This window comes from Electrophorus electricus, chromosome 19, assembly GCF_013358815.1.
Source record: "Electrophorus electricus isolate fEleEle1 chromosome 19, fEleEle1.pri, whole genome shotgun sequence".
In the NCBI taxonomy this organism is placed as follows: Eukaryota; Metazoa; Chordata; class Actinopteri; order Gymnotiformes; family Gymnotidae; genus Electrophorus; species Electrophorus electricus.
The window spans coordinates 10,265,621-10,291,148 of record NC_049553.1 but is presented as its reverse complement, the minus strand read 5'-3'; the positions used below and the strand labels follow the sequence as shown (position 1 = coordinate 10,291,148).

The 25,528-nt window shown below is 48.3% G+C and overlaps 1 protein-coding gene across 2 annotated transcripts; it reads right to left on the bottom strand.

The window, feature by feature from the left end:
• Positions 1-1,922: 1,922 nt before the first annotated feature.
• zgc:109889 (uncharacterized protein LOC553542 homolog) lies at positions 1,923-24,966 on the bottom strand. Of its 2 annotated transcripts, XM_027032704.2 has the most exons (10): positions 24,737-24,966; positions 15,854-15,995; positions 15,197-15,331; positions 8,024-8,177; positions 6,713-6,830; positions 5,958-6,041; positions 5,206-5,384; positions 4,749-5,021; positions 4,255-4,625; positions 1,923-3,716 (listed from the first exon to the last, which is right to left on the bottom strand). In XM_027032704.2, the coding sequence occupies exons 2-10, from the start codon at positions 15,984-15,986 to the stop codon at positions 3,559-3,561; spliced, it is 1,605 nt and encodes a 534-aa protein (XP_026888505.2). In that variant the 5' UTR covers positions 15,987-15,995; positions 24,737-24,966; the 3' UTR covers positions 1,923-3,558. The 2 variants fall into 2 exon arrangements, with proteins under 2 accessions (XP_026888505.2, XP_035375951.1); XM_035520058.1 differs by lacking the exon at positions 5,958-6,041.
• Positions 24,967-25,528: the final 562 nt, after the last annotated feature.

Here is a 25,528-nt window from a genome sequence, read left to right as displayed (position 1 = left end):
AAATCACGAGGAAAAATACTTTGTTGAATAAAATGCAACAAACTCTTCGAGGCTTTGTCCGTTGTGGTTGTTTAAAAGGCTCTGAAGCAGAATGCGGCTGCACGCGTGTAGGTGTGAGTGCGTGTGTGGGAAGTGTATCCGCGCGCCGGCTCGGGTCAAGCTTGAAAGGGCTGCGCATGAATTATTGAACTATTGCGATTTACGTAACCTACTGTGGGTCGAAGAGAGGCGGGGAGACATCCGCAAAAGCACTGCGCGCACGGAGAAGAGGAAGCCACGCGTAGCCACCTTTGGCTAGCCAGTCAGGCACGGGAGTGATCACTTCCCTTGCTATCTCTTACTGCACGCAGACTTGGTGCAATGGTGTCAGCCATCCCAATGCCTATGCTCTCCACCGCAGTCGCACACGCACGACATCAGAAAAGGTGCGACATCGCTTCACCTACAGATATGACGCAAACAGAAAGAAAATTGTAGGAGGGACGCTCGTGTCGAGATGTTTGACTCACCTTATGCGGCGGGCGGGTTTATTCGGTGAGAAAGAGTGCCACCCACTGATCTCCTTATAGAATTACCACAGTGCTTAGCTTTCCACGTTGAACAGCTCATGTGCGAGCGCGAGAGCAGGGATGACTCACTGGGCGCACGCCTCCGCATGCGGAGAGGCGATCCTCCCGCGCGCTGGAAAAGGAGATGAGCGCGCGGGAGGTGACAGCATCAGCGACTCGATAGCTGTGAGTCAGAGCATCACGAAGCCCCGCCAGGGACTAAAACCCAGCAAGAGCCACTCTAGATCATAAACACAGCCCGCGGACATTCTCTCTTTATGAAATGGAACCGGTTAATTAACTCTCGGACAGTTTTCACACACAGACGCATGCTAACACGCCCCTTTTATCTCATACTTAGTTGACTCAGGACTGTCTCGTTTATTCGCCATCTGACACAGATTTATGTGAATGAAGACTCCTGAAACATAAACGGACCTAACACATTCTGTAGCCTTTGACTGCACCGGCGCTACATCACAGTGATCCAACCACGCGCATCCTACACCCCGGTAAGCCCTCGGTAGACTCTATTTCCCATCAGCCCCCGCATGTCCACTCTCACATGAGTCCTAAAGGAAAGTTACCCACGGCAGTAGTGACACGGATGGCCTGATCAGTGACACAAAATGGGGGAAGGCACGCGTACAGTGACGCTCACAGAAGGCTTACGTCAGAGGCTTACTCAGCAGAGCCGCAGACGCAGCCGGACGGCGTGCGAGGGTCGAGGAACCCAGGCAGAGTGAGCGATGACACTCACACTAGCAGCGTGGAGCATTTAAACAGGTAGCGCACACACCTGAGCGAGCTGCACCAGAAAGGAAAAGGAATATCACCTCGGCTATTTAAAAGGCGCCTCTGCTAGAACACGTAAACGCTGCTCATGGCGAATAAGTGCCGGGGGAGGTCGGTCACTGTGCCAGCACACCTGTCAGTGGTGATGCAATCTTAATGTGCATAAATGTTACAAGCAAAAGCAGGTAGAAGCAGCCTGATAAATGACATTAACAACACTGGCATATACACTATTCATTTGTAAAACAATTTTGCTTACCTGTGTTTGATGATAAATCCCAACTATTTAATGCCAGCTTATTTTGTACCCATCACTGTACTCTCTCACAATTGGATATTTTTCCCCAATTGTAAACAAAAAAGAGAAGATTATCAAACACACAAAAACTATGTAGAGCTTATAAATCTGGTAGTTTGGGTCACCAGTCCTGGTATTTAAACCTCTCATAATACACAACCTGGCACCATTGCGTTCAGTGTCACTCTTCATTCTGGTTTTAGGAGACATAAGTCCTTTCTGCTTATTAGTACAATAAATAAACTTGGAACAGACGCATCAGAGTGCAGAGCTCACACGAGTGTGTCTTTTGGTGGGATTTTATTGGCCTTTCAGACATGCATATTGTTCTGGCCTACAGATTCTTGAAGATACACTGAATGCTTGTTTTCAGTCACTCGGATAAGCAAAATTACTTTACAGGCAGAGTTACTCTATATGTTATTTAAAACACAGAAGATATTTTACATACAACTTGCAAGTCATACACACAAGCCTTTATAGTTAAAGATTTAATTAATTATAAACTAAACATCAGCTTTATTTGTGCAGCTATTAGTAACACATATAAGCAAATAAATATAACAAACTAAAATGTTTGAGTGATGTTATTTTGTACAAATTAGAATCTCAAACTGCCAAACAGAATGTAATAAAGAGCCCAGAGGGAGGAAATCCTAGAAGGCAGCAGAATTCACTCCAAACCTTCTATGGCCCAAGTGGGTAAACCTCAGCCCATTCTGTTCCAGCGTGGGATTGAGATGACATGGATACAGGGTCACACGGAAATATAGAGGGTGGGGTGGACTACTAGCGAGGTCCTCGTAGTCCACCATGAACTATGGTTCATGTGGCTACGGACAAATCTCTAAAATCTCACCATATGTTTAATGCACTGAAGAGGGTAGGATTCTTGTTACCCAGAAGGCCAGGGGACTGTATATCTTTTTGAATGTCCACAGAGAAACAGAAAAGGACCTGCTATTTAATGACTAAAAAGCCAGTGAACATCTTAGCTTCACCCTGCTGAAGATATCAACTCCTCCTTACCGAACCAAAAGTTTAACACATGCGTCGACGCATGCGGCACACCATTAACCGACTGCAGCTATTCAGAGTCCTCCATAACAGAGGGAAAGGTCTGAGCACTAAAAACACACTCAAACAGCTTAGTAAATCAATGTGGCATCAACAATTCCCTAATTTATGTCATTAGAAAAAGATTTTTTTTTTAATATAAGGAAGCATCCCACACATGTGTAACCTAAATGGCCTTTATGCTAAAGTGAAAATACACGTTTCCTGTGCTAGCATTATGGTAAGAGAGAAACGACGATGTAAGCTGAACTTGAATTTCAGTCCAAATGAGGGTGGAGCTTTGTTTTGGTCGTAATTCTCAGTGGAAACGGGGTACATACATTTGAAAAAGCTCTAACATTCTAATACACCTGTAGATGACAACCATCGTCTGCTCCTAACCAACCAGGCCCTAGTGGTCTGACCAGGGGGCAGGCTAACGAGCGCCGGCGAGACGCACTGCGGGGGGAGATCGGCGACACGGTGGCAGGCAGGACAGGACCCCACGCGGTAATGCGAGACCCGTACGGAAAGCCCTCTGCCATCATGCGACTCCATTCCAAAAAAACGTCGTCCGTTTAGGACGGTACCACCCGTGAGTCACGGAACCGGAGGTCCGTATGTATGCCCGTACACCCCACTAACCCACTAACTTGCGCAACACCAACATCAGATGTGAACTAGAAGACTTCCTACCATGGCCTATCGGTTAAATATTGAATCGTGTTAAAGCTGGAGGAGACCCTCCAGAATGTGCGTGTTAGACTATGAGGCTCTGTAGCCATGCGGGGGTAAAGTGCAGAGTGTTAGGACCCAGTTCAGCCTTCCCGAAAGCGACTACCCCCCACCCCGTCTCCTCCTTCAGTCGGACCACTCGTTCTCGTCCAGCTCGGAGTCCTCGTCCGATTCGCTGTACTCCACGGCAATGCGGCGAGACAGGATGGTGGCCACGTCGTTGCCCACCGGCTCCTTCTTAGCTTCCAGCTCCCTCTGCTCCTGCACCTTACGCAGCTGGATGCCTGAGTGAAAAGGTGAAGAAGAAGATAGAAATAAAGTTTAAAATTATGTTATTTGTAACTTAAATGACTTACAAATGGTTAAATGCAAGATCAAAGCTAGTGCTGTAAGGTAAAGGCCCCTCAGGTAAAATCAGTCCTATCCCTGCAGAACCTCTTTAGCATGCAGCTTTCTGCTCTTTTATGATCCACCACATCTGGTTCATCTCTTGATAATTAGCGGATGAGTTATCACGGTAAAGAAGGACAGTGCAGGAGAGTTTATCCCAGATCTCAGTTTATTGCTCTGACTTTGCTTGTGTAGCTGTGTGCATCCAGGTTAGTGTGTGCATTTCTGTCTGAGTCTGTGTCTGCATCTGTGTGTGTCTGCGTCTCTGTCTGTATCTGTGACTGTGTCTGCGTCTCTGTATCTGTTTGCATCCGTGTCTGTCTGTGTTTGTATCTGCGTCTGCGTTCCTGTGTTTGTATCTGTGTCTCTGTCTGCATTTGTGTCTGCGTTTGTGTCCGTCTGTGTGTTTGCGTCTCCGCTTTTGCGTTTCACCTCGTCGGATGGCGGCGAGCAGGTCGCTTCGTGCGTCGCTCATGGGGATCAGGGTCGCCATGCCCTCTCCGGGGGCTTGGGCCAGGCCGTGCGCATGAGGCTGGCTGTGGAGATGGGCGTGGGGGGGCGGCCCCGGCGGCGGCGGAGGCGGGGCCGCAGGCGGCGGGTGGGCGGGAGACGGGGTGTAGGAGGCTGGCAGGGCAGGCGTGGGCGGCGAGGGGCTGTAGGAGCAGGACAACGTCGCCGCGCTGGGAGGCAGCGGGGAGGGCGAGGCCGGGCTGTCGAAGGCCGTCTGAGCCGAGGGGATGAGGGGTGGGGGAGGGGGCGGAGCTGGAGGGATGAAGAACTCTGGGTGCTGGCCCTGCTGAGCACTGTGGGAGAAACCGGGCGGGGGTGGGGGAAGAAATACTCAAGATTACAGACATGTTTCTGTACTTTAAGTGTGCTCTTAAGCAGATAGACAGACACACACACACACACACACACATGCACACCTGTAGTCTTTGCCCTGGGCTGGGCGGGGCCCATTGAGGGCAGGGTCTGTAACAGGGGGCAGGACTCTGCCCAGCGTATGCCTGTCCGTGGACGTGGACAGGCTGGCAGTGGGCCGGTAGCTGCGGTCCAGGGACTGCGTCTGAGCCTGGGAGGGTGTGAGGAGGAGCTCCTTGCCATCGCTGATAGAGTAGGCACTGGGCGGGCCCATCTGCTGCGCTGGGCGACTTGGGCTTCCTGGGTACGAGTGCTCGCCCACGTCAGACGCCAATGACCTGGGGGTGGGATGAGGAATAGTGCACATTTTTAGGTACAATGTTATTAATGAAGCGTTCTGCAAATGGCCAAGAGCAAAGCAAAACATTGTTTATGCCATAAAAGACCACTAGAGGGCAGCAGAGAAAGGAATAAGAGAAATCTGGCCACGGGCGTAAGGGCTGGGTGTTGGGTATCTCTCACCTGTTATCAGGTGAGAGGGAGCCCTCAGAGGACATGCCGTGGTACGGGGATGGCGTGATTCGGGCATCCGGACGGAACTCTTTGTCGTATGCCAGCACGTTCCATTCCTGTCTGCGATTCCGAGCCTTCCTCACCTTCTTCACCTCTCTCCCTGGTTCCTCCAGCTGCTTCTGCTGCTCCTAAGAGAAAGAGGGGACGAGAGAGAGAGAGAGAAGGCATGAAATTTCACTGACATGACAGAAAGGTACAGCCTCTATACCAACCCCCAACTGTACATTCCATTACGTTTTTCTGTTTTAAAGCAGAATAAATAAAATGCAAACAATATATTTCAGTGGGAAAGAACACACACACACACACACACACAGTGCTGACAAGGTATTGTAAAGTTTTAAATAGAATAACCTTTGTTAGTTCCCCATAAACTATTTCCATAGTGTTCTACAGAGTCATTACCTTACACGCGCACACACGCACGCACACGCACGCATGCACACGCATGCACGCACACACACGCGCGCGCACACGCACGCACACGCACACACGCACACGCACGCACGCGCACGCACGCACACACAGATGAGGTTTTAGGCACCTAGAAATCAAGAGAAGCGGCTGAAGAAACATGGAGACAAGTACAGAGGGAAAGAGAGAGTGGTGGAGAGAGAGTGGGGTGGAGAGAGAGTGGTGGAGAGAGTGTGGTGGAGAGAGAGCAGAGGAGAGTGGGAGGGGCAGTAAGGCAGGTCTCTTACGGCAGAGCAGAGTGGACTTCTGGGAGGGGCCTGTCTGGACTGGGACTTAGACTGGGCCCAGTGAGTCTGGGTTGGAGCGCTCGTCTGGAGAGAGGGGGTGAGAGTCTGGGGTGTTAGAGCTACTGCTCCCCCCTCACACACAGACACACACACACACACACACACACGCATGCATGCACGTGCACAACCACATGTGATTAAGTGGTATCTATGTCAGAGAAGAGAGACTAGAGGCTAGTGTTTGTATCCTGTTGGCCCTGGTCTCAGTGGAAATAATGTGACTGTTCAGCTGATTTGTAAGTGCTCAAGCATCTGGGGGAGACTCAGAGCTCACAAAAGGCCTACTGTCTTAAAATTACTGGAAAAATGCTTGAATGCAGCCTGTATTAAGAAATTCATTACTGTCCATCATATGTTGTGTTTTTTATGTGTGAGCTTGTGTGTGTGTGTATGTTTGTGTGGAGTGGGGGGTGTGAGTGTGCGCGCATGTGTGCAATAGGATGGGTGGTGTGTGTGTGTGTGTGGGAGGGGCATAAATCAGCATGAAAAACTGGAACTCAAACATAATGAGTCATAAGGTCTGTTATAAGCATTAGTATCCATAATGGTCATGGTTAGGAATGGAAGAAACAACTGATGAAACATTGAAAAAACATTCCTGTTTGCCTAAAAAAGTTAAACACACATGCACACGCACGCACACAAACACACCTGCACACACACTCACACACTCGCACGCACGCACACACACACACCTTCTGACGTCTCTTTTCTTTCCTCTTATCTTCTGTAGCTTGCAGCATTTTCTCCTTCCACAGGTTAAAGAAGTAAGAGGGATCTGTGTAGAACTTCAGAGCATCTTTCTTATCATCTCTGGAGAGGACAGAGAGAACGAAGAAATGGTGTGAGGAAGAGGATGAGAGGGAGGGAGGGAGCAGACCCAGGAACATGAAGCTTCCTACATCACTTATTCCTTAGTCTTATCTGTCTGTCCCATTTGTCCAAAACAGATGGAAACAGAATACATTGAACGCTTAACCCCTCATTCCCCAACTGTCTCACTCACACACACAACCACACCCACAAACACACAAAGTCTAGCTGACTTTGGGGTCCCATCAAGTGTCATTGTGCGCATTCCCTTTAGGTTTGAGAGGCACACTGTGTTCCAGGCTGTGTGTTTAGTCAACCATGGGCCCTGCACACTCTCCCATACCTCCCTCACCATCTCTTCCCATCACTCCTCGCTCTCCCACACCTCCCTCACCATCTCTTCCCATCACTCCTCGCTCTCCCACACCTCCCTCACCATCTCTTCCCATCACTCCTCGCTCTCCCACACCTCCCTCACCATCTCTTCCCATCACTCCTCGCTCTCCCACACCTCCCTCACCATCTCTTCCCATCACTCCTCGCTCTCCCACACCTCCCTCACCATCTCTTCCCATCACTCCTCGCTCTCCCACACCTCCCTCACCATCTCTTCCCATCACTCCTCGCTCTCCCACACCTCCCTCACCATCTCTTCCCATCACTCCTCGCTCTCCCACACCTCCCTCACCATCTCTTCCCATCACTCCTCGCTCTCCCACACCTCCCTCACCATCTCTTCCCATCACTCCTCGCTCTCCCACACCTCCCTCACCATCTCTTCCCATCACTCCTCGCTCTCCCACACCTCCCTCACCATCTCTTCCCATCACTCCTCGCTCTCCCACACCTCCCTCACCATCTCTTCCCATCACTCCTCGCTCTCCCACACCTCCCTCACCATCTCTTCCCATCACTCCTCGCTCTCCCACACCTCCCTCACCATCTCTTCCCATCACTCCTCGCTCTCCCACACCTCCCTCACCATCTCTTCCCATCACTCCTCGCTCTCCCACACCTCCCTCACCATCTCTTCCCATCACTCCTCGCTCTCCCACACCTCCCTCACCATCTCTTCCCATCACTCCTCGCTCTCCCACACCTCCCTCACCATCTCTTCCCATCACTCCTCGCTCTCCCACACCCATCCAAGTTTGGTGTCCTGGGGTGGTCTCAGTCACCTCCAAAGGTCTGACCTGTATGGGCTGAGGATACTGAGGGGAGGGGGCTTGTCTCCGCGGTGGTAGATCTCCATTACGGGATTGGGAATGGAGGTCCGAGACACCACTTGCTGATCCTGAATGGTGGAGCTCCTAAATGCCTTCCTCATGTTGATGTCCTGCAGAGAAACTGGACAGAGAGAAAGAGCTATGAGAAAGAAAGAAAGAAAGCAAAGAAAGAAAGAAATCAAGAAAGCAAGAAAGCAAGACAGACAGAAATAAGTCATAGCACTCGAAGAAAGAACAAAGAACTCGTCCTGGACCATTCAAGTGGACCTCTACTTGTCTGAGACATCTGTCCTTATCTAGAGTCACTAAAATGCTAAAACAGGCATCTCGTTCAGAAAATGAGAGTGCAGCTGTAGAGGGTCATGACCTTTGACATAAACATCCGGAAAGTCAAGCTTAAGCCAGAACTGTACAACCTTAATACAGAGGAGCACTACATGTAAGACAGTGATGGTGGAATTCATTTCTTTCCACTGATATCAGGTCAACTTTGTGGATTCTCCTGTCATGACTGAAGTAAAGATTAGGGTGGGGGGGACAGACTCGAGATCAGTTTATGGGTCAGCTTCTCTGCAAGTAGGGGAGACAGCAGCAGCAGCAAAATCCCAGAGAAAATCCATCTTAAAGCTCTTTAAACCAAAGAGATTTTCCATTGGGGCACACGGAGGCCGCACAGAGAGCTATTCGCAACCTGACAGTTATTCTCACATACTCCCCCCTTCTCTTGTTCGATCGCTCACTCACTCACTCACACACTCACTTACACACACTCACACACACTCACACACACTCACACACTCACTCACAAACAAACAAACAATCGTAGCTGAGGGGGGGTTGTGATGGGTCAGCAGCACCCTGCAGTGCTGCTGGAAGCACCATCTACTCACTCAACGCATTACTGTGAGGATCGCACCCACCAAGTGGCGAGAACGCACAAAAGACTGGACAGATTAAGCAACTTAACATACTCCACACACTCACCAGATGCAAGATTACAGACCTTTATCTCTTAGGAACATCTTTTTTGTGTGTGATTGGACACACTAGCCCTTGGAGACTATAGGTTTTCATGCTGATCGACCAGTTTGTGACCACACTGGCCTCTGTTGGCTGGCTATCTTCTGGTGACAGACCACTCTCAAACTAGCGGTAACAGTACCCTAGAAGCCACTCCCCTGCAGTGTGGGTGTCACTGCTGTGTTCACAGGTCTGTAACCCGAATCGGTTCTGTTAAGCAGTGGTCCTGTGGTACTGAATGGCACAGAAGGAGACTAAGACATCTGTGTCCACACAGATGATACATAGTCTGTAACTGTACGCCTAGTATATGCACCTACAGGGATGACCGGTATAAACTGTGTGTATTTCTAATACCGTGGGTGGTAAACATATACTTAATGTTTACTTATGGCCCAGTCAGGAAGGCCTGCAGTCTTTGAATGCCATACTCAGTTCTTTGTGTTCCATTCCTAAATGGGCCTTTAACACATTTCCAATTATCTTAGAAATATACATAATCCTAGATGATGTAAATTGTAAATTGAGAATCAGTCAGTAATCTAATGATAATGTAGCATATCCAGGTACAATTATTATTCATGAACGCCACTGCACTGTGTGTGACTGCAGCCTGTCTTGTCCCGGGCGGGTGAAGGGGTCTGGGGGCAGAGTTGTAGGTAAAGGCTTAAGAAGAGTTCAAAGATGCTAAGACACTGAATTACTTTACATGGCATCAGACGTGAGCATCTACCAACCAGCTTTGCCCCAAAATGTGCAATTTTAATTCTAGTATAACTTTGATTCTGGGCACCATGTCAGTGAAGTGACAGAGATGTGTTTGCACACCGCTGGCACAAACGTTACCAGATATGAGGAGCAAAGGAATGTTTTATTTTGACAGTGTTTGACAATGTTTGACAATGTATAAATTGTCAACTGGTGAAACTCCAGTTAAATATAAAATTGAAACAGGCGCCGATACCAACATCATGTGTGAATGTGTGAAGAGACGTTTCACATCTGGTCTCCCAGAAGACATCACACTGTGCAGTGTGCTGCTTGGGTAAATGTCAGGCCAACACCACATATAAGAGTAAGGAGTCCTCATTCCCCGTGTATGTCATGGGACTGATGCAGTGCAGAGATGCACTGCACCACTCCACTGTGCCTTTGGTGAGCCTGTGAGGGTCCAGCCATATCTCTCATTTAGAATGTGAAAGAGTAGATGCAGTGAATGAAAGACAGTGGTGTTATTGAGCTAAAACACCCACAAAAGACTAAATGACGTTATCAGGAGAGAGAGAGAGAGAGAGAGGGCTCCTGCCTACTGCTGAAGAAATCACTGAAAAATTGAGTGGTGCAACAGTGTTTACATCGCTGAACGCAGCGCCTGGGTCTTGGCAGATAGCTCTAAATCCAGAAAGCAGCAAGCTAACTTTGTTTATAAGCTTCCTTTAAATGAGTTCCCTTTGACATCACTAGTGCACCTGGAATCTTCCAAAGAAAGATAACTGAAAGACTTTGTGACCTGAAAGGGTAGCTGTCTGTGGTTACAGCATAGAGCAGCAGATCTGAGAAAAGTGTTGCTTAGGACTGAAATGGCTGGCCTGAAGCTGAACAAGGCCAGATATGTGATCGGCCAATGTGAACTCCACTTCCTGTGGCCAAGTGACTGACAAGCTGAGTGTGAGTCCACACCCAGAAAAGGTTTGAGCTATCCATGATCTCTCACCATCACAGAACGTCTGGCAACTTTGAAGAATTCCAGCATGCTCACTATCCTTATCCTGTCAAGTGTGCCAGCCACTGCATGAGTTAATTAAAGACAGTTTGGACCGTTGACAACAGGCAGTTTCTCAACATTTCAAAGAGACGCTGTTTACCTCTCCAGTTTTGAAACTGTACCATGTAAAGCGGGCCACTGTAGCAAACTGTCCACGACGCCTGTCTGAGGCTGAAATCAGGCCTGCCCAGGGTTCTCCAGACCATAAACAAGGCTGTTTATTCCCATGGGAATAAACAGCCAAACATTCCCATGGGAGATTCGAGCCATTTCTAGTTGGTCTGGAGACTTTTGAGGTGGTGACAGATCACAAGCCCTTAGTACATCTGAGAAATAAAAAAACCTAGATAAAATGTTCCATCGCAGCGCCAGCAAACTCCTAATGCGGCTAACGAGATTCCGAGCAGCTGCTGAGTGTGCGCCAGGCTCGTCCTGCCGGACTCTCCAGGGAGACTCTGCTGTTTTTCTCCACTTAACATGGCAAAGAACCAGGAGCAATTTGTGAATTCAGAATCTGTTCAATCACATGTTGTCTGTGAGGTACTTCACTTGACCTTCCATAGCTGACAGAACGGGACATGCAACCGACAAAATTGGATGACCCTGGTATCCTAGCTGGCTGTAAACAGTTGGCCATGCTTGAAATGCCAGGGCAGATATCCAGTCAGAATGCAACTGGCAGAATCCTGACAGTGCAGCCAGGTTAACGCTCTACAGATATCACACTGTCTGTCTGTGCGTGGGCGGAGTGTCTGCGGCTGAGAGCAAGCATGCTCTGGGCAGGAGCGTGGTCACGGCGGTGGTCACTTAGTCTCGACGAGACCCACTCTGATGTAGTCTGCCATCGCTGGCAGTAACTGACAGCAACTGACAGTAAACTGCTAATGGTCTTGGCAGATAGCCCTACATCCAGAAAGCAGCAAGCTAACAATCTGGACACAGGCGATGTGGCAGTGACCTCCCTGATGTCCATTCCTATTGGAAAAGGACGGTTAGCACGCGGGTGTAATCACCAGGGGCAGGCGCACATGTGCTCCCGGGTTCTGAGAGCAGAAATCCTCCACAGGGTACACGACGGACATGGGGTTATTCAAATGTCAAGAGCGTGCAAACAGAGCCGCACGTTAGCCTGGGATTTCATCGGCAATACAACAGAACGGGGGGGCTCGTCACGATGCGCGCAGACAAAAGAGCCGCTCGTTCAGACACTGCTTCTAGACCAGGCCACAGAAGAGACGAGCTGTGGACTAAAATAAACAGCCAGCCGTACCACTCACTACGTCATTCTGGAGAGGGCAGTAAACACACTGACCTTCTTATGTCCCCGATTAAGGTTTCTAGAGATAATCCACCCCCCAGCCAAACTGCCACTCAGCTTGTGGTTAAACCGAAGGCACTTTTGGTTACATTTACGGCATTTAGCTGACACTTTTATCCAAAGCAACTTACAATTATGACTGAGTACAACCTGAGCAATTGAGGGTTAAGGGCCTTGCTCAGGGGCCCAACAGTGGCAACTTGGCAGTGGTGGGGTTTGAACCAACAACCTTCTGATTATAAGTCACCTTAACCACTGAGCTACCACTGCCTATGATTAGATGTAGAAGCCCATATGAGATGATTTACAGAGTCTGGGAAACGTCCGCAGTTGTTGGAAACAACAGTGTCACTCTGTGTTCCTGCATCATGGAAACTAGCAGGGGACGGCACGTCCACGTAATCGTTACCGCCTACAGCTAGTAGGACAGGTGAGGCAGTGAATGGACAGCAGCACTGCACTGTTAGGCAGACGAGGCTGGGAGGCTGAGTAAGACGAGGCAGACGAGGCTGGGAGGCTGAGTAAGCCAGTGGATAAACTGAACCTCTGAGCTTGGCGTGTGCCAAAGATAAGGAAGATATTGTCCATTTGTTTCACATTAAATTTTCATGATTTTTAGTGTTGTCAAAGGAGTGAACAGATAATTACTTCTGTTAATAAGGTGCCAAGATAGAAAACTGTGTGTTATAGGAAAGAACAATGAATTGGGTTGCAGTTTTTAGAATGTGTGCGCGCTACATTGCTTAAAAGAATGATTTGTATAAAAAGGTAGTTGTCCTTCAATGTGAATCACATAACTGTGTGTGGCCCTTTAAGAATGCACAGTGCTGAATGCAATGGTGTGTGACACATCGGGAGACTGTATGAGTACAGGGGGTTGAGCTATATGCAGGGGCTTAAGAGCCTTTTTAATCTGAAACCAACCTTGATACTAAAACACTGGATTAATTTACAGATGGATGGATCAGACAAAAAAACATGCAAAACATAAGATGAATAGGACACTTCGGTTCAAACTAATCTGGAAGGAGCTGATTTCATTAGGGAATCTAGTGGCTGGTTTCTGGATGTTGAGCCTGATGCTTTACTGCCCTTTTAATGCACTACACGTGACCTCCGTCATCTTACCTGCAGATTCCAGGCAGACTCTGCTCTGTGCCAGTCTCTGGTGGGTCTCATTTGCTAGTCTGTGGGTCACTGATAACGGCTTCAACTTTGAATGACCTCGTTTCTAAAAATTCACCCAGAGCGTGTTTCTGTATTGTAGCTGACATCTTTTATCGGGCTTTAGACTCAAAACACTGATGATGTGAGTGATAGAAATGTGCTAACACTTGCTCCCATTACAATGGCCTGCATCTCGCCAAACAAACAGGAAAAGGCTCTCCTGCCTCCACCAATCAGGACGCAGCATTAAGCCTCCACGTGTCAGGACTGGTATTCGGTGAGATCCCTCACCTCTCGCCACACTACACACACTATTGTGAAGGCCTTCTTTGTTTTCTCCATCGTTCTTATCAGCATGTGTTGCTCTCTCCATCTCTCATTCTGTTTGTGTGCGCATTAGTAAGAAATGATGGGCCAGCAGAAACCTGATGACTGGTCATAAATTAAATGATGGGCCCGCAGAAACCTGATGATTGGTCATAAATTAATAACCACAGTGAACACTGGGGGGGGGGCTGGTCTTGGATAAGCTCAATCATAACTCCCCACTTAGCCCTCACAGAAAATGGTTCGCGCACACACAGACACACACGCACGCACAGACGCACGCGCCAAACGGATTCCCCATGGGCCTCATCAGTGGAAACATTAGGAGCGTGGGTGTGTGTGTGTGTGTGTGTGTGTGTCTCCCACAGGAACGTCCTCGCAGAGGGTAAGCCAGGCTTTGAGCCCATCAGCCCTCCTCCCACGCACTGGAGAGTGATGGCTCGGAAGGGCTTGTTCATTTTCCCTCTGCTCTTCCTTAAGCCACTGATCTGCATGACGTTTCTTCAGCTGGAGATGCCCTTTGATCCGCATGATCTAGTCCAAACGCTGAGTGACACCAGCGCATGGAGATCAGGGGGCCTGGGCTGGGTCTGACGGGCTCCCACATCTGACTGTGATCGGGGGGCACTGCAGGCCATTGCGTTAGACTGAGCGATTAGCCAGAGGCAGAAATAACCCTCCCCCACTCCGTTACTGACATCTGCTCCACTTTACTTGACTTTAAGCAATTTTAAAGTTCAGTCTAGCAAGCAGGGCAGAGAAAAGCAATAAAAAGAGTTTCATTAAACTTCATACACACCGGCCACACTTACTGTATAAACTGTCCTGGCCTAGCCGGACCTCACGAATGAGAGCTGCGTCTTCCTTTTCATGGTACTTTTATGCTCACTGATCCAACTGATGCTCTTTTCCCAACTGACTATGGCCAGGTGACAGCCTGCAGAGGCGCCAGTATCTCCCCAGCATGACAGGGCCGTGTGAGGCAGCAGCCTGCTTCAGGTCACTAGGCTCTCTGCGCCTGAGAATCTGGACCACCACTGCCGGCTGCACACCCTCACTGGTGCGCGGGACGCGGGGCGCAGGACGCGGGGCGCGACCAGAGAGTGGTAACAGCATTCGTCCACACTGACACTCCCAGGGAGCCGTCGTGAACGAAGGAATGACACACAGCGGTGGAAGGAGAGCGAGAGGAGAGAACACGAGAGTGAGGAGAAAAGTTATTTCTGTCGAAGAGATATATTCTCTCTCTCTCTCTCTCTCTCTCTCTCTCTCTCTCTCTCTCTCTCTCTCTCTCTCTCTCTCTCTCTCTCTCTCTCTCTCTCTCTCTCTCTCTCTCTCTCTCTCTCTCTCTCTCTCTCTCTCTCTCTCTCTCTCTCTCTCTCTCTCTCTCAAAGAAAAAAGCCAGCTAAAGAAGCTAGGTCACCTTACTAACTACGGTCTCAGTGGAGCTGGGAATGGAGGACAGTGCTCAGAGGAGAACTCTCCCAGCCCAATAACGTGAACTGGAAGGGCCCTTGGGGGCCCCGCGGCGAGCAGCTCTCACCCTCCTCCACAGTCGAGTCCAGCTGGGTGACTTTGATGGACAGCACGTCCACGCGGTCCTGCAGGTGGCTCATGCGCAGGTAGAAGCTGTTGGCTTCTTTAAACAGCTCGCCAAAGACGTCCTCTGCATGGCGACCTGCGGGGGGGGGTCAGTCACCATCAGAGAACAGCAGCAGCTGGCCAGACTATACGCACCCCGTCGGAAGCGAGACAGGAAGTAGCCATGAGGGGACTGAGACAGTGTAAGAGGAACACAGACAAAGAGTGGGATGGATGGATGGATGGATGGATGGATGGATGGATGGATGGATGGATGGATGGATGGATGGATGGATGGATGGATGGATGGATGGATGGATGGATGGATGGATGGATGGATGGATGGATGGATGGATGGATGGATGGATGGATGGATGGATGGATAAAATGATGCATGAAGGCCAAAGAGGACTGGATGACGAGGCAAATCGAGTTTATTGATCTATCACATTTCATACACAAGGCATGGCAAGGTTATTGATTACAAAGATTATTGTAAATATAGAATAAACATTAATTCTAAAGGCATAAAGTGCATAAAGTAACAGTAGACAAGTTAAAGGTAAAAGACAGCAGTGTGATACTGTCCATAGGGCCTTACACTGAAAGCTAGACTTACTGAGGCTGCCGAGCTGCTTGATGATAGCTGCCAGGGTGCTGTTGGTGACACACTCCAGCTCACTGGACACCCCGTCAGGCACAGATCCCCTGCACAGGTGCCTGGGCTCAATACTCCGCTTTACCAGAGGCATGGTGTACTACTGCAGAGAGAGAGGGGGGGGGTACCTCCATGGTTAAATGGTAAACTACGGGGAAAAGGCAAAAGCTACAGAAGGGAAAGTCCCCGAGAGACCAGCGTGTCCCACAGAGTCAGTGTTGTAAACAGGCAGAGCAAGCAGCAGCACAGAGCAGTCTGTCCACATCCCACACCTCCAGATGCGTGATAATAGTGGCATCAAGAGTGTCACATTAACACTGCACTTCACCACTCTCAGTGCGCCGCTTCACTGACGAGGGGTGTGTGTGTGCGTACACATGTAATTACCCCTGGGGCCAATTCACATTTCAAGCTGTTTTACACTATGGCAGAAAATACAAAGCAATCATCTAATGTGCCACTGGCTGTAATCACACATACATGAGACATCACACACACGCGCACACCACTCCGGTTACTTATAGCTGCGGAACAGTTCTGGACAAGAACATTCCATGTCGCAAACAAGTGAAGACCATTACACAGAAGGTACCGTAGAAGGTAAAGAACTGATCACAGTTACGTGTCTGCAGTAATAATTCACTACAGTACTCAGAGACATTTACATCAGCGTTCCCATCAGGACAGTACGGACTGTACAGCCCAAAGATCTACATTTCATCACTTATTCCTGATGGATGAGATGAAGACATATCTGTATACTGTACAAAGTGTACCAACGCACCTCTGAATGTCATCAGCTTCACACTGTCCATTTTGCTTGGAGGCTATTAAAAACAACATATAGCAATAAAAACAACAACAGCATTTTGCCTGCATGGATGTCAGTATTGATCTGCGATCATATGCTGGAGTGTCTGTAGATCTGTGTGTGCATGGAGCACGCCCGCCGGGGGCCAGAACACATGGCTGTTTTTTTGCTCCCTCCTCGTCCCCCAAACCAGAAGGCGAGGACAGAGAAAGAGGAGATGAGGGAACGCTCTGGCCTGCAGCGTTCCAACCAGCTCCGGGCAGGAGCGGAGCGAGCCGCTTCCTGGCCAGGCATGCAGCCTTGTGTCAGGCTTGCACGTTTCAGGTCTCAGTGGCAGACCTGTTAGAGATGCATGGAGAACATCTCTCCGAGTGTCACCCACTGAAGAACCTGACCTCCGTGTGTGATATAACTATAATATTTAACACAACCAGTTCTACTGGAATATTAGTTAATGAGTTGTTCGTCTCAACATGCTGAGAGACAGATCCAGTTGCCGTGTCGGAACTGACAGAACCAGGTTCGCTAGAGACACCTCACTTTTTAGGGCAGAGATCTTATTCAATACTCAACAAATTCTGCTACTCCATAAAAGGGAGAAGTTCAAGAAGCACTGGGATTACAGTGCAGATTACTGAACTGGTTCGCCATCGGTAATAGCTGAGGTCCATTTCAGGTCATGACCCATAGTCTGCTAAAGCATTCACTGTCCACCAATCACTGGACACACACACACACACACACACACACACAGACAGAAGCTGCACATAGACTGAACTGCCCAGCAGCTAGTTCTGCAGACATATATGCCAACATAATGACTTGATCAAGACTGAAGGACTCTAGGGATAGCGGTATGTAGATACTTGACTCTTCTTATTTACAGAGGCTGACTACCAATAAGGTACCAATAAAAGTCCTGGACTCAGTGACTCCTTGTCTGGTCAATAAATCTTTAGTGTATGATTCTGTATATCTGCAAAGCATCACTGGTAATTAGAGGTAACATTAGCAAAAATGCCAAAACACAAAGTCCGTCTGTTTTTCAGAATTAAATGGGCTGCTTTTGGTTTTGCATTCACATTTCATACGTGCTGAATATTACCACAAATTTAAAGAAACCAGGTAAGGAGGTTCAAGGTCAGAAGAAGAGCAGCGCATATGTGTGTGTCTTCTTCTGACCTTGACCCTTTCAAACTAAAAGACAAAGGCCAGACTGATCACTCCATCTCTCCGTAAACCTCAAATGTTCACTGTTATTCAAGTGACTCAGACATGGCAGGCACACACACACACACACACACTCCTGAGATCAAATATTTACGCTCCATTTCTCCCTCTCCTGCATGGGTCCTTCTACGTCCATCTCGCTCTCCGTTTTACTCTATTGGGCCATAAATAAAAGAGGAAAGCTGAGTAAGCGAGCACCTGTCTGAAGCAGATCAGTGTGATCCTGACTCCCTGGAGCACTTTGGCTGGACTGAACACATGGATCAGAGCTCTGCAGAGCGCCTGTAGAGCGCCTGTGTGTGTGTGTGTGTGTGTGTGTGTGTGTGTGTGTGTGTGTGTGTGTGTGTGTGTGAGTGAGAGAGAGAGAGAAAAAGATCAGGAGTAAGCTACCTTGTCAAAAGGCCCAGACAAAGTAAAGTGCTTTTTAGGAAGTATACATTTCATTTCTTAAAAGCAAAAGGACAGACATTTGTTTTTTATTACTGATGTTAAGGTTTGAGTCAGGCTTTTGTTAGGCTCCTATTTATATACTATGTAGATGTGTTAGTGTGTGTATTATGTCCAATAATGTGAATAATGGTGCTCTGATCATGTTTTAAATTAGATTTTTTTAAGTATAATTTTAAATAAATTTGAAATCAGTTCTCTTTGTAAAATAACAGAAAACCTAAATAAACCATAAAGCTATATCAAAATGAGAACACCGTTAGAGCTCCATGTATCTATTGTGTAACATACTGATGTGACGTTAGCGTTAGTACATTATGGAGAGGTGCGGATACGGAGTCGAACATTTATGGCAGTGTCACAGTGGGAAAGCTAAGTCAGCTTGACAGAGTGTATCGCCCGCCCAAACAAACCTTTACAGGCAGAGTGTATCGCCCGCCCAAACGTTTACTCGTCATGTTTGCCTGGGTGATGAGTTTTCAAGTGAAGAATCAAATCAGTTGCACCAAAAGCATTTCCTCTTTAGTTAACTTTGTCCATCGCAGTCCATTACAGATAGAACTTCCAACATCCTCCTATCATACCGTGAAATATTTCCAAACAGCTGACATTTTGGTCTAGCAGCCATTCCGACCTTGGCTATAGCCGACCACCTTTAATGTGAACACTTATGACTTATGACCAGGCGTTTGTGTGCGCGAGTCAGATTGTGATTGCAATCTAATTCCTGCCCATCATGCAAAAAAAAAAAAAAAGCGCAAATGTGATTAATTATGGAAACTCCTATTTCTAATAATTGCACATCAAAGGTGCGTGTGCCAGTCCCAGATGGCTGTTGTGTATGAGGAAGAGGTAGCTGTCAACTGGTCTGCCCGTCTATCCCCATCTGCTATTGAACAGCGCTATGAAGAGAGATAAGAACAGCAGAACGTGCGTGAGAGAAGAACATACACACTAGGACGCAGAACTGCTGACGCCATGGCCACTTTTCTTCCCAGTAACGCGGTGCGTGAGAGTAGGCAACTGTATGGCTGCGGGACTCTTCCCCAGGAGCAGAGCTCCACGCGCCCATGTCGGCTGACCTGAGCCGCGCCATCGTCCCCGGAGCGCTGGGCAGGTCTGACGCCTGGGATAAGGCTCCACTCTGTGGACAGCCAGGCCAATAAAACCAGACGGGGCTGAGCAGAGACCCGAAGTAAGGGTGCACAGTCCTTACCGAGAGGGTTGTCGCCATGGAAACACCAACAGGGAAAGCCACCCTGCAAAAGCAGTGGATGAAAGTGGGATAGGGAGATTGACAGAGAGAGAGAGAGAGAGAGAGAGAGAGCGTGGTACATGCAAACGCACTATACATTTCAATTATACACTGCGACAAACAGGCAACCTTCAAACACATGGCCACACGCACATGCACGGATGGATGGATGGATGAATACATGCAGAGACAAACGCACATGCATTCATGGACATGCAAAGCTAAAGCCCTCTGTGTGCTAGTGAGAGTGCGTGACTTTGGCCCTACGGCGCGTCCCCCGTGGGTATGAACTAAGCTTACGTAAAAGCAATCTGATTAGGAGTAGGAAGAATTAGGAGTGATGACAGATCACAGGACAATGTTTGGATGGAACTTGTGTACGGACATTAACACAGTGTTTGTGTGTCCTTTATTTAGTCTACCATACAAACGTTTAGACTTTAAAGGATGCTGGTTAGAACACAGAATGTGGAGCACTCCTGTGTTTGTCTGTCCTCTAGGAGAGCAAACAGCCTTCACAGCCACAGAGGAGCTTCACAAGCATCCAGGGTGAGAGAAGCTAAGGCTGCCTCAGCGTGGGGGAGGACTGATTACTGACGAGCCAGCAGCATGTCTCAGGTCTCATGTCTAAACCACATACAATCGCGTGAAGTTAAACGCATTTCTGAGTGTCTGCTCATAACGGATGATGTGTGTGTGTGTACAAAACTGATCAGTCTGCAGTTCCATGTCTAAAAAGAACATGGAAGGTGTGAGGCTGTAATTCCTCTTACTGAACACCAAGCTGTAGCCCACACACACACACACACACACACACACACACACACACACACACGGCTTTATATAACCTATTTAGAGTAAGTATATTTATTTAGTCTATGAAATCATTACCCCACCATTTATTTGCTAACTGGTTTAAGCAGCATAGTTTATTAATGGTTTATAACATTCATTTTTCCTCCCAGTGAGAGGAATCGGAGGGTAAGAGTCTGTTGTGTACGATGACATTCACCTTTTACAATGTAAATGCAGAATGGGGCCGAGGGGGAGGGGCAGACATGCATTTAGATGGCACAACCCCCCCATGTTCCACAGGCCCAGTGAAGGCCCTTTGATGTTTGGAGCAGGGCTCTGTAAGCCCAGCCACAACGAGCAACCGCTGCCGAAAATGGGAACAGGAACGTAAGCGCGTTTTCCAGCCCCTAATCCAGCACACGCGGAACTGCCCCGTATCCGCGAAACAGAAAACAAGACGTTGCCATGGTTTCCCTTCATGTCTTCCAATTTTTCTTTTATTCGATCAAAACCAGGTGGGTAATCTCACGGATTGGAAAGAACATGAAAGAGAGGGAAAGAGAGAGATAGTCAAACAGACGAAGACGGAGACCGGCCTGGACACAGTGTATGTGAGAAATAAGAGAAAAACGGACTCGGAGAGAGAGAGAGGGAGACAGACAGAGAGACCGACCTCCTTATTAGGCTGTAGTGAGCAGTCAGATGCAAAAGGAGACAGCCCCCAGGAAACATGATCCATTATCCCTCCCAAAAACACACACACATGCAGAAAGACCAAAGAGTACCCACTGTCCTCAAAATATGCAACCGTGCAGAATTTTTCCTTCCAAGGACAAAGTAGAGTCCAAAGACTCTCTGAATTGCACTGAGTCCATTAGAGCTTTGAAAGATTCAAGAAATGTACTCAGACGTCATGGAGCGCAGACCTGTGCTCAGACCTCATGGAGCGCAGACCTGTGCTCAGACGTCATAGAGAGTAAACCTGTACTCAGACATCATAGAGTGTAGATCTGTACTCTGTGCTCAATCTCTGGTAAAGCCAATAAGATTCCTGCATTAAACAGTGTCTGCAGCTGAAGTATTTTTCAGGATACCGAACCAGCTTCTTTTACGATGGGCTCAGTAGCTTTTGGGAACTGCTTTTCCTGTTGGGTCTCATTCACTCACTCGTTTTTCAGGTTCATCATAGAGGTCTGAGTAAATATTTTGCTGGAACGTTTTGAGTTGTTTAGATCAGACATAGTTTAAATGGTACCCCAACACCACCAGAACAAGGCTCTCAACAAGAGAGTTTGATCATTTTTAGTGCCTGTTTACCTGACAGTAGGATCAGACAAGTTCTGAAATATTTGTTTGTGGCATTACAATATTTTGTCTCTATTAACATTCTTCCAGCTGTGATTAATATGCCCCTCTTGGCTGTGACCAGTAACATGCACCTCATCACCCCACCTCACCCAATTAAACGTGGTGACCTCCGCACGACTGTAGCACGTGAACCCAAGGCCTGCTTGCTGGTGCGTTATCCCCGTTTCCCCGCTGCGTCTGCTCCTGTCTGGGTCAGGGGTTAACGCAGAGTGGGTCAGGCCCTGGAGCTCTGCGCAAATGCCTGCATGCATGAGCGACTCTGAGTTCAGAACAGTTTACAGTATCTCTCACAGTGGTTTATAGGTCCACTAAGCTGTCACTTTCAAACTTTCGCAATGAGTAAGAAACGGACTAATCATCAGTCATAGATGAAGGATCACTCCCATTTGGCATCAGACCTAGGGTACACTACGTCACAGGGCCTACGGTGTAGCACACTCAAATCTGAATTGGGGGGTCGAGCACCCAACAGACTTGCTTGGCTGTAGTGCCCTGGTATCCCTGAGGAAATGGGACGCGAGAGAAACGCAGCCTTAAAGCAGCCTTGGCTGTGACCCTCAGAGAGGCCTCCATGCCGCTGGAGAGCAAGGACTGGGAGAGACCCCGGGGAGGGAGACCGATGGAACGGGTTTGGGGTCATCGCAGGTGGGTGGGGAAAACTGAGGACATGGCAGAGTACAGTGAGGGATTTGGTGGCAGCAGATGGACCACAGCTGCGTTCGCCTCACTCCAGCACCCCAAACCAGATCTGGGGCAGCGTCTAGACTGGGGACTGGATGCTCAAATAAGATTTTCTTCCTCACAGGACAGTATTTAAGGTTTTAGCCACGCTCATGTGCCTAACGACTACGCTGGTGCAGGAGAATGGCTCTAGATGCAACATATCTGGTTGAATGCAATGGCTGGGTACTTAGACGCCAACAGTGAACGGGGCATGTACGACTGGAGGTGTGCCTGTGCTGCGGAGGCTTAAAGTGGCACTGTGGTTGGCTGGAGACACGGTGTGGGCTGGCCCAGCAGCAGCAGCTCGTTGCTTCCCCGCCAGTCTCCACCTCGTGACCTCTCCGCCTCCGTTAGCTCCACCCAGGCGTAGAAATATGCCGAAGTGAGACAGATGACACAGGGCAACAACAAATCGATGGGCAACGTCAATAATCGCGACGGAGACGCCTATATGACTACTATCAGACGATTAGATTTGCTCCCCGAGGAACAAAATATTGATCAGGCACTGGGGCCCTGTACTGCTAAGTCAGCAAACTCAATGAAATGAGTTTCATGCCTGTGTAGGAATGTGAGGGCACCACCACGATCATGTGGGTGTGGACGTTCTTAGCTGTCACTACAGACATAGTCCGCATCTTTGTTTATTCTGTCTTTAGCTGCAAGTGATGAATTAAAGGTCTTGGCTGAAGACTGCAGATAATTCATTCTCATGGCATTTGTAAGTTTGCCAGACAGACAGTCCACTCACTACCTGATGCACAGTGGTAGGGTGTTGTGGGGGCCATTCCTGCCCTGCACTGTGCTGGTGACGCCCTGCTTCATTATGTCGTATCACGCCTCCATATTTGTCATATCATGCATCTGTGGCTCTGTTGGATTTTTGTCGTATCGTGTCTCCGCGCTTTGTTTTGTCATACGATGCCTTTGTTTCTGCTTTCAAGCACACAGCACACACAGTCTGCGGACGAGCACACAGTCTGATTTTTGGAACGGTCGCAATAGATCTTTAAGGGAAAACCCGAAGCTTTCCACCCACAACAAAAGAAGCGCAGAACAGACAATGGCACTTTTACTCATGTTCAGATGCAGCACAACCAGAACCGGGCAGACGGAGACGGAGCCACACCAATGCAAAGGGCACAGCAGGCTGCAACAGCAGACACAATGCAGGAATGCTTCAGAGCTGGCAGGGCTGACTTACTGCACAGAGGAACCCCCTGACCTACTTACTGACCCCAGTGCGTTTTCATTATCGTGGGTTTGAGGAGGAGGAGGAGGGAAGCATCTATATTTACGTCCGTCATACATAGCTGAACCAACAGACTGTGCTCAGAAATGTGGCCTACACCAGTCCCAGCTCACAGGATCTGGGACACACATTAGGGAGGGTCCCTCAAAGCCAGTGTCAAGTCTACATCCAGCAGTGTTATTGGAGTAAACACCATGCCAGTGTCATAAGGTGTTCGAAACTCTTTTTTAAAATGGGAGATTGCCTCGGAGGAGCAAACCAGCACTCTTAAAGAATAAACCACCTTTGTCCTTGGTTACAGTAGCCCCAATAAAACTGAAACATAAGTAACATAAGAAAAGTATCTAAAATGATTTATGTGACTGTTAAAATGTTATGAGGTCATAGTTTAGCTACATTTAAGGCTAGTGAAAAAAACACCAGGATACAGCACAGGCAAAAAAACATAAGAAGTATTGTAACGCTTGTGCTTCTGACAGTGGCGTTTATATCCATTATGCTCTGCCTTTACTCCGGGGTTCATTTGTACCTAGCGCACACGCATGCCCCGGAGTTCAAAAGGCTATTCTGAATGAAGCACACAAGACACCACAGGACCTGGATGCCCCTGCCAAATATGCATGAAATGCGGCGTCCTGCAAAACGCAAAGTAACGGCAACGAACTGCTCCAGCTTAATAAAACAACATTAATTGAAGCGAACAGAAATATGCTAACCCCCGGTCAGAGGGCAAGACGCGGGGGCAACATAACAAAGATGACTTGGATAACTACGTGCCACAACGTGCAGCTATTATCAACATTTTGGATGGAAATACATAATTGCATATTTCACGACCACTCCTGTAAATAAAGACCGATCCACCGCAACACGCCAGTCCTAAGAGTATGAGGTTAGCACTCGCTGACTAGCTTTGTGGAATAACCAAAGACACCAAAGCGATCAAATGCCCATTTGATTTACCTGTCCGTAGCAGGCGTTGATCCTTCCCTTGGCAGGTTTCAGTACGTCCTTCTCTTCGTTGGTCTTTTCTCTTTTTTACATTGCCTTTTGGGGTCCTCGGCTGTGTGGCTTTGGCATTAGCTGATGGGAATAACAGTGGGTCTGGCTGGAGGTTTGTAAATCTCGGATCGATGCCGACGGCTCTGCGTGCGTGTTTCCCTGGCAGCGTCCGCTCTTCAGCGACGCGCTGCTGCGACGCCGTGCTCTGCGCATGCGCCAACAGAGTCCCAGCCCCCCCCAATAAATGTGGCGACGCGCACTAAGCAGGCCCACCCGTCCGTACACAAGACACCACTTACTTTCACAGTGCTTAAAAATGTTTCATTAAGGGCATTTATATAATTACAGTAATACTCAAGCTATGATTTCGAAATAAGTGTAACAAGCAAGACAGTTAAAGATAAATCTTCATGTTATGTTTACTTCGGTAGGTGGCGGTGTTGTTACACTTTTAAACTTTAGGCCGGGAGGAAACCCGGGGCTTTAATCCGGCAGAAAATGTGCCACTTTTCGCGCGCCGTACATCTTTTAGTTGACATCGAAAGCAGTCCCTATTTGACATTTCAGTCAACAATGACGGAAATCGCTATTTTACACAATTGAACTAAATATTACATTTACAAGGGAGTGCTTTTTATAGCTGCATACTAGCCAGGAAATGGATCCTCTTAAATCTGGCATGGAGATTTTTTTCAGGTTATAAAAAGTGGTCCCAAGTGTATACTGCTAAAATTATCATGATCTTGGATCAAC

Excerpts from the sequence above, each read along its gene's own strand:
- zgc:109889 (XM_027032704.2), bottom strand. The coding sequence starts at position 15,986 with ATGCCTCTGGTAAAGCGGAGTATTGAGCCCAGGCACCTGTGCAGGGGA. Across the intron at positions 15,332-15,853 it reads CAAGCAGCTCGGCAGCCTCA|GTCGCCATGCAGAGGACGTC; the intron begins GTAAGTCTAGCT and ends CCCCCCCCGCAG. Across the intron at positions 8,178-15,196 it reads GGACTCGACTGTGGAGGAGG|TTTCTCTGCAGGACATCAAC; the intron begins GTGAGAGCTGCT and ends CTCTCTGTCCAG.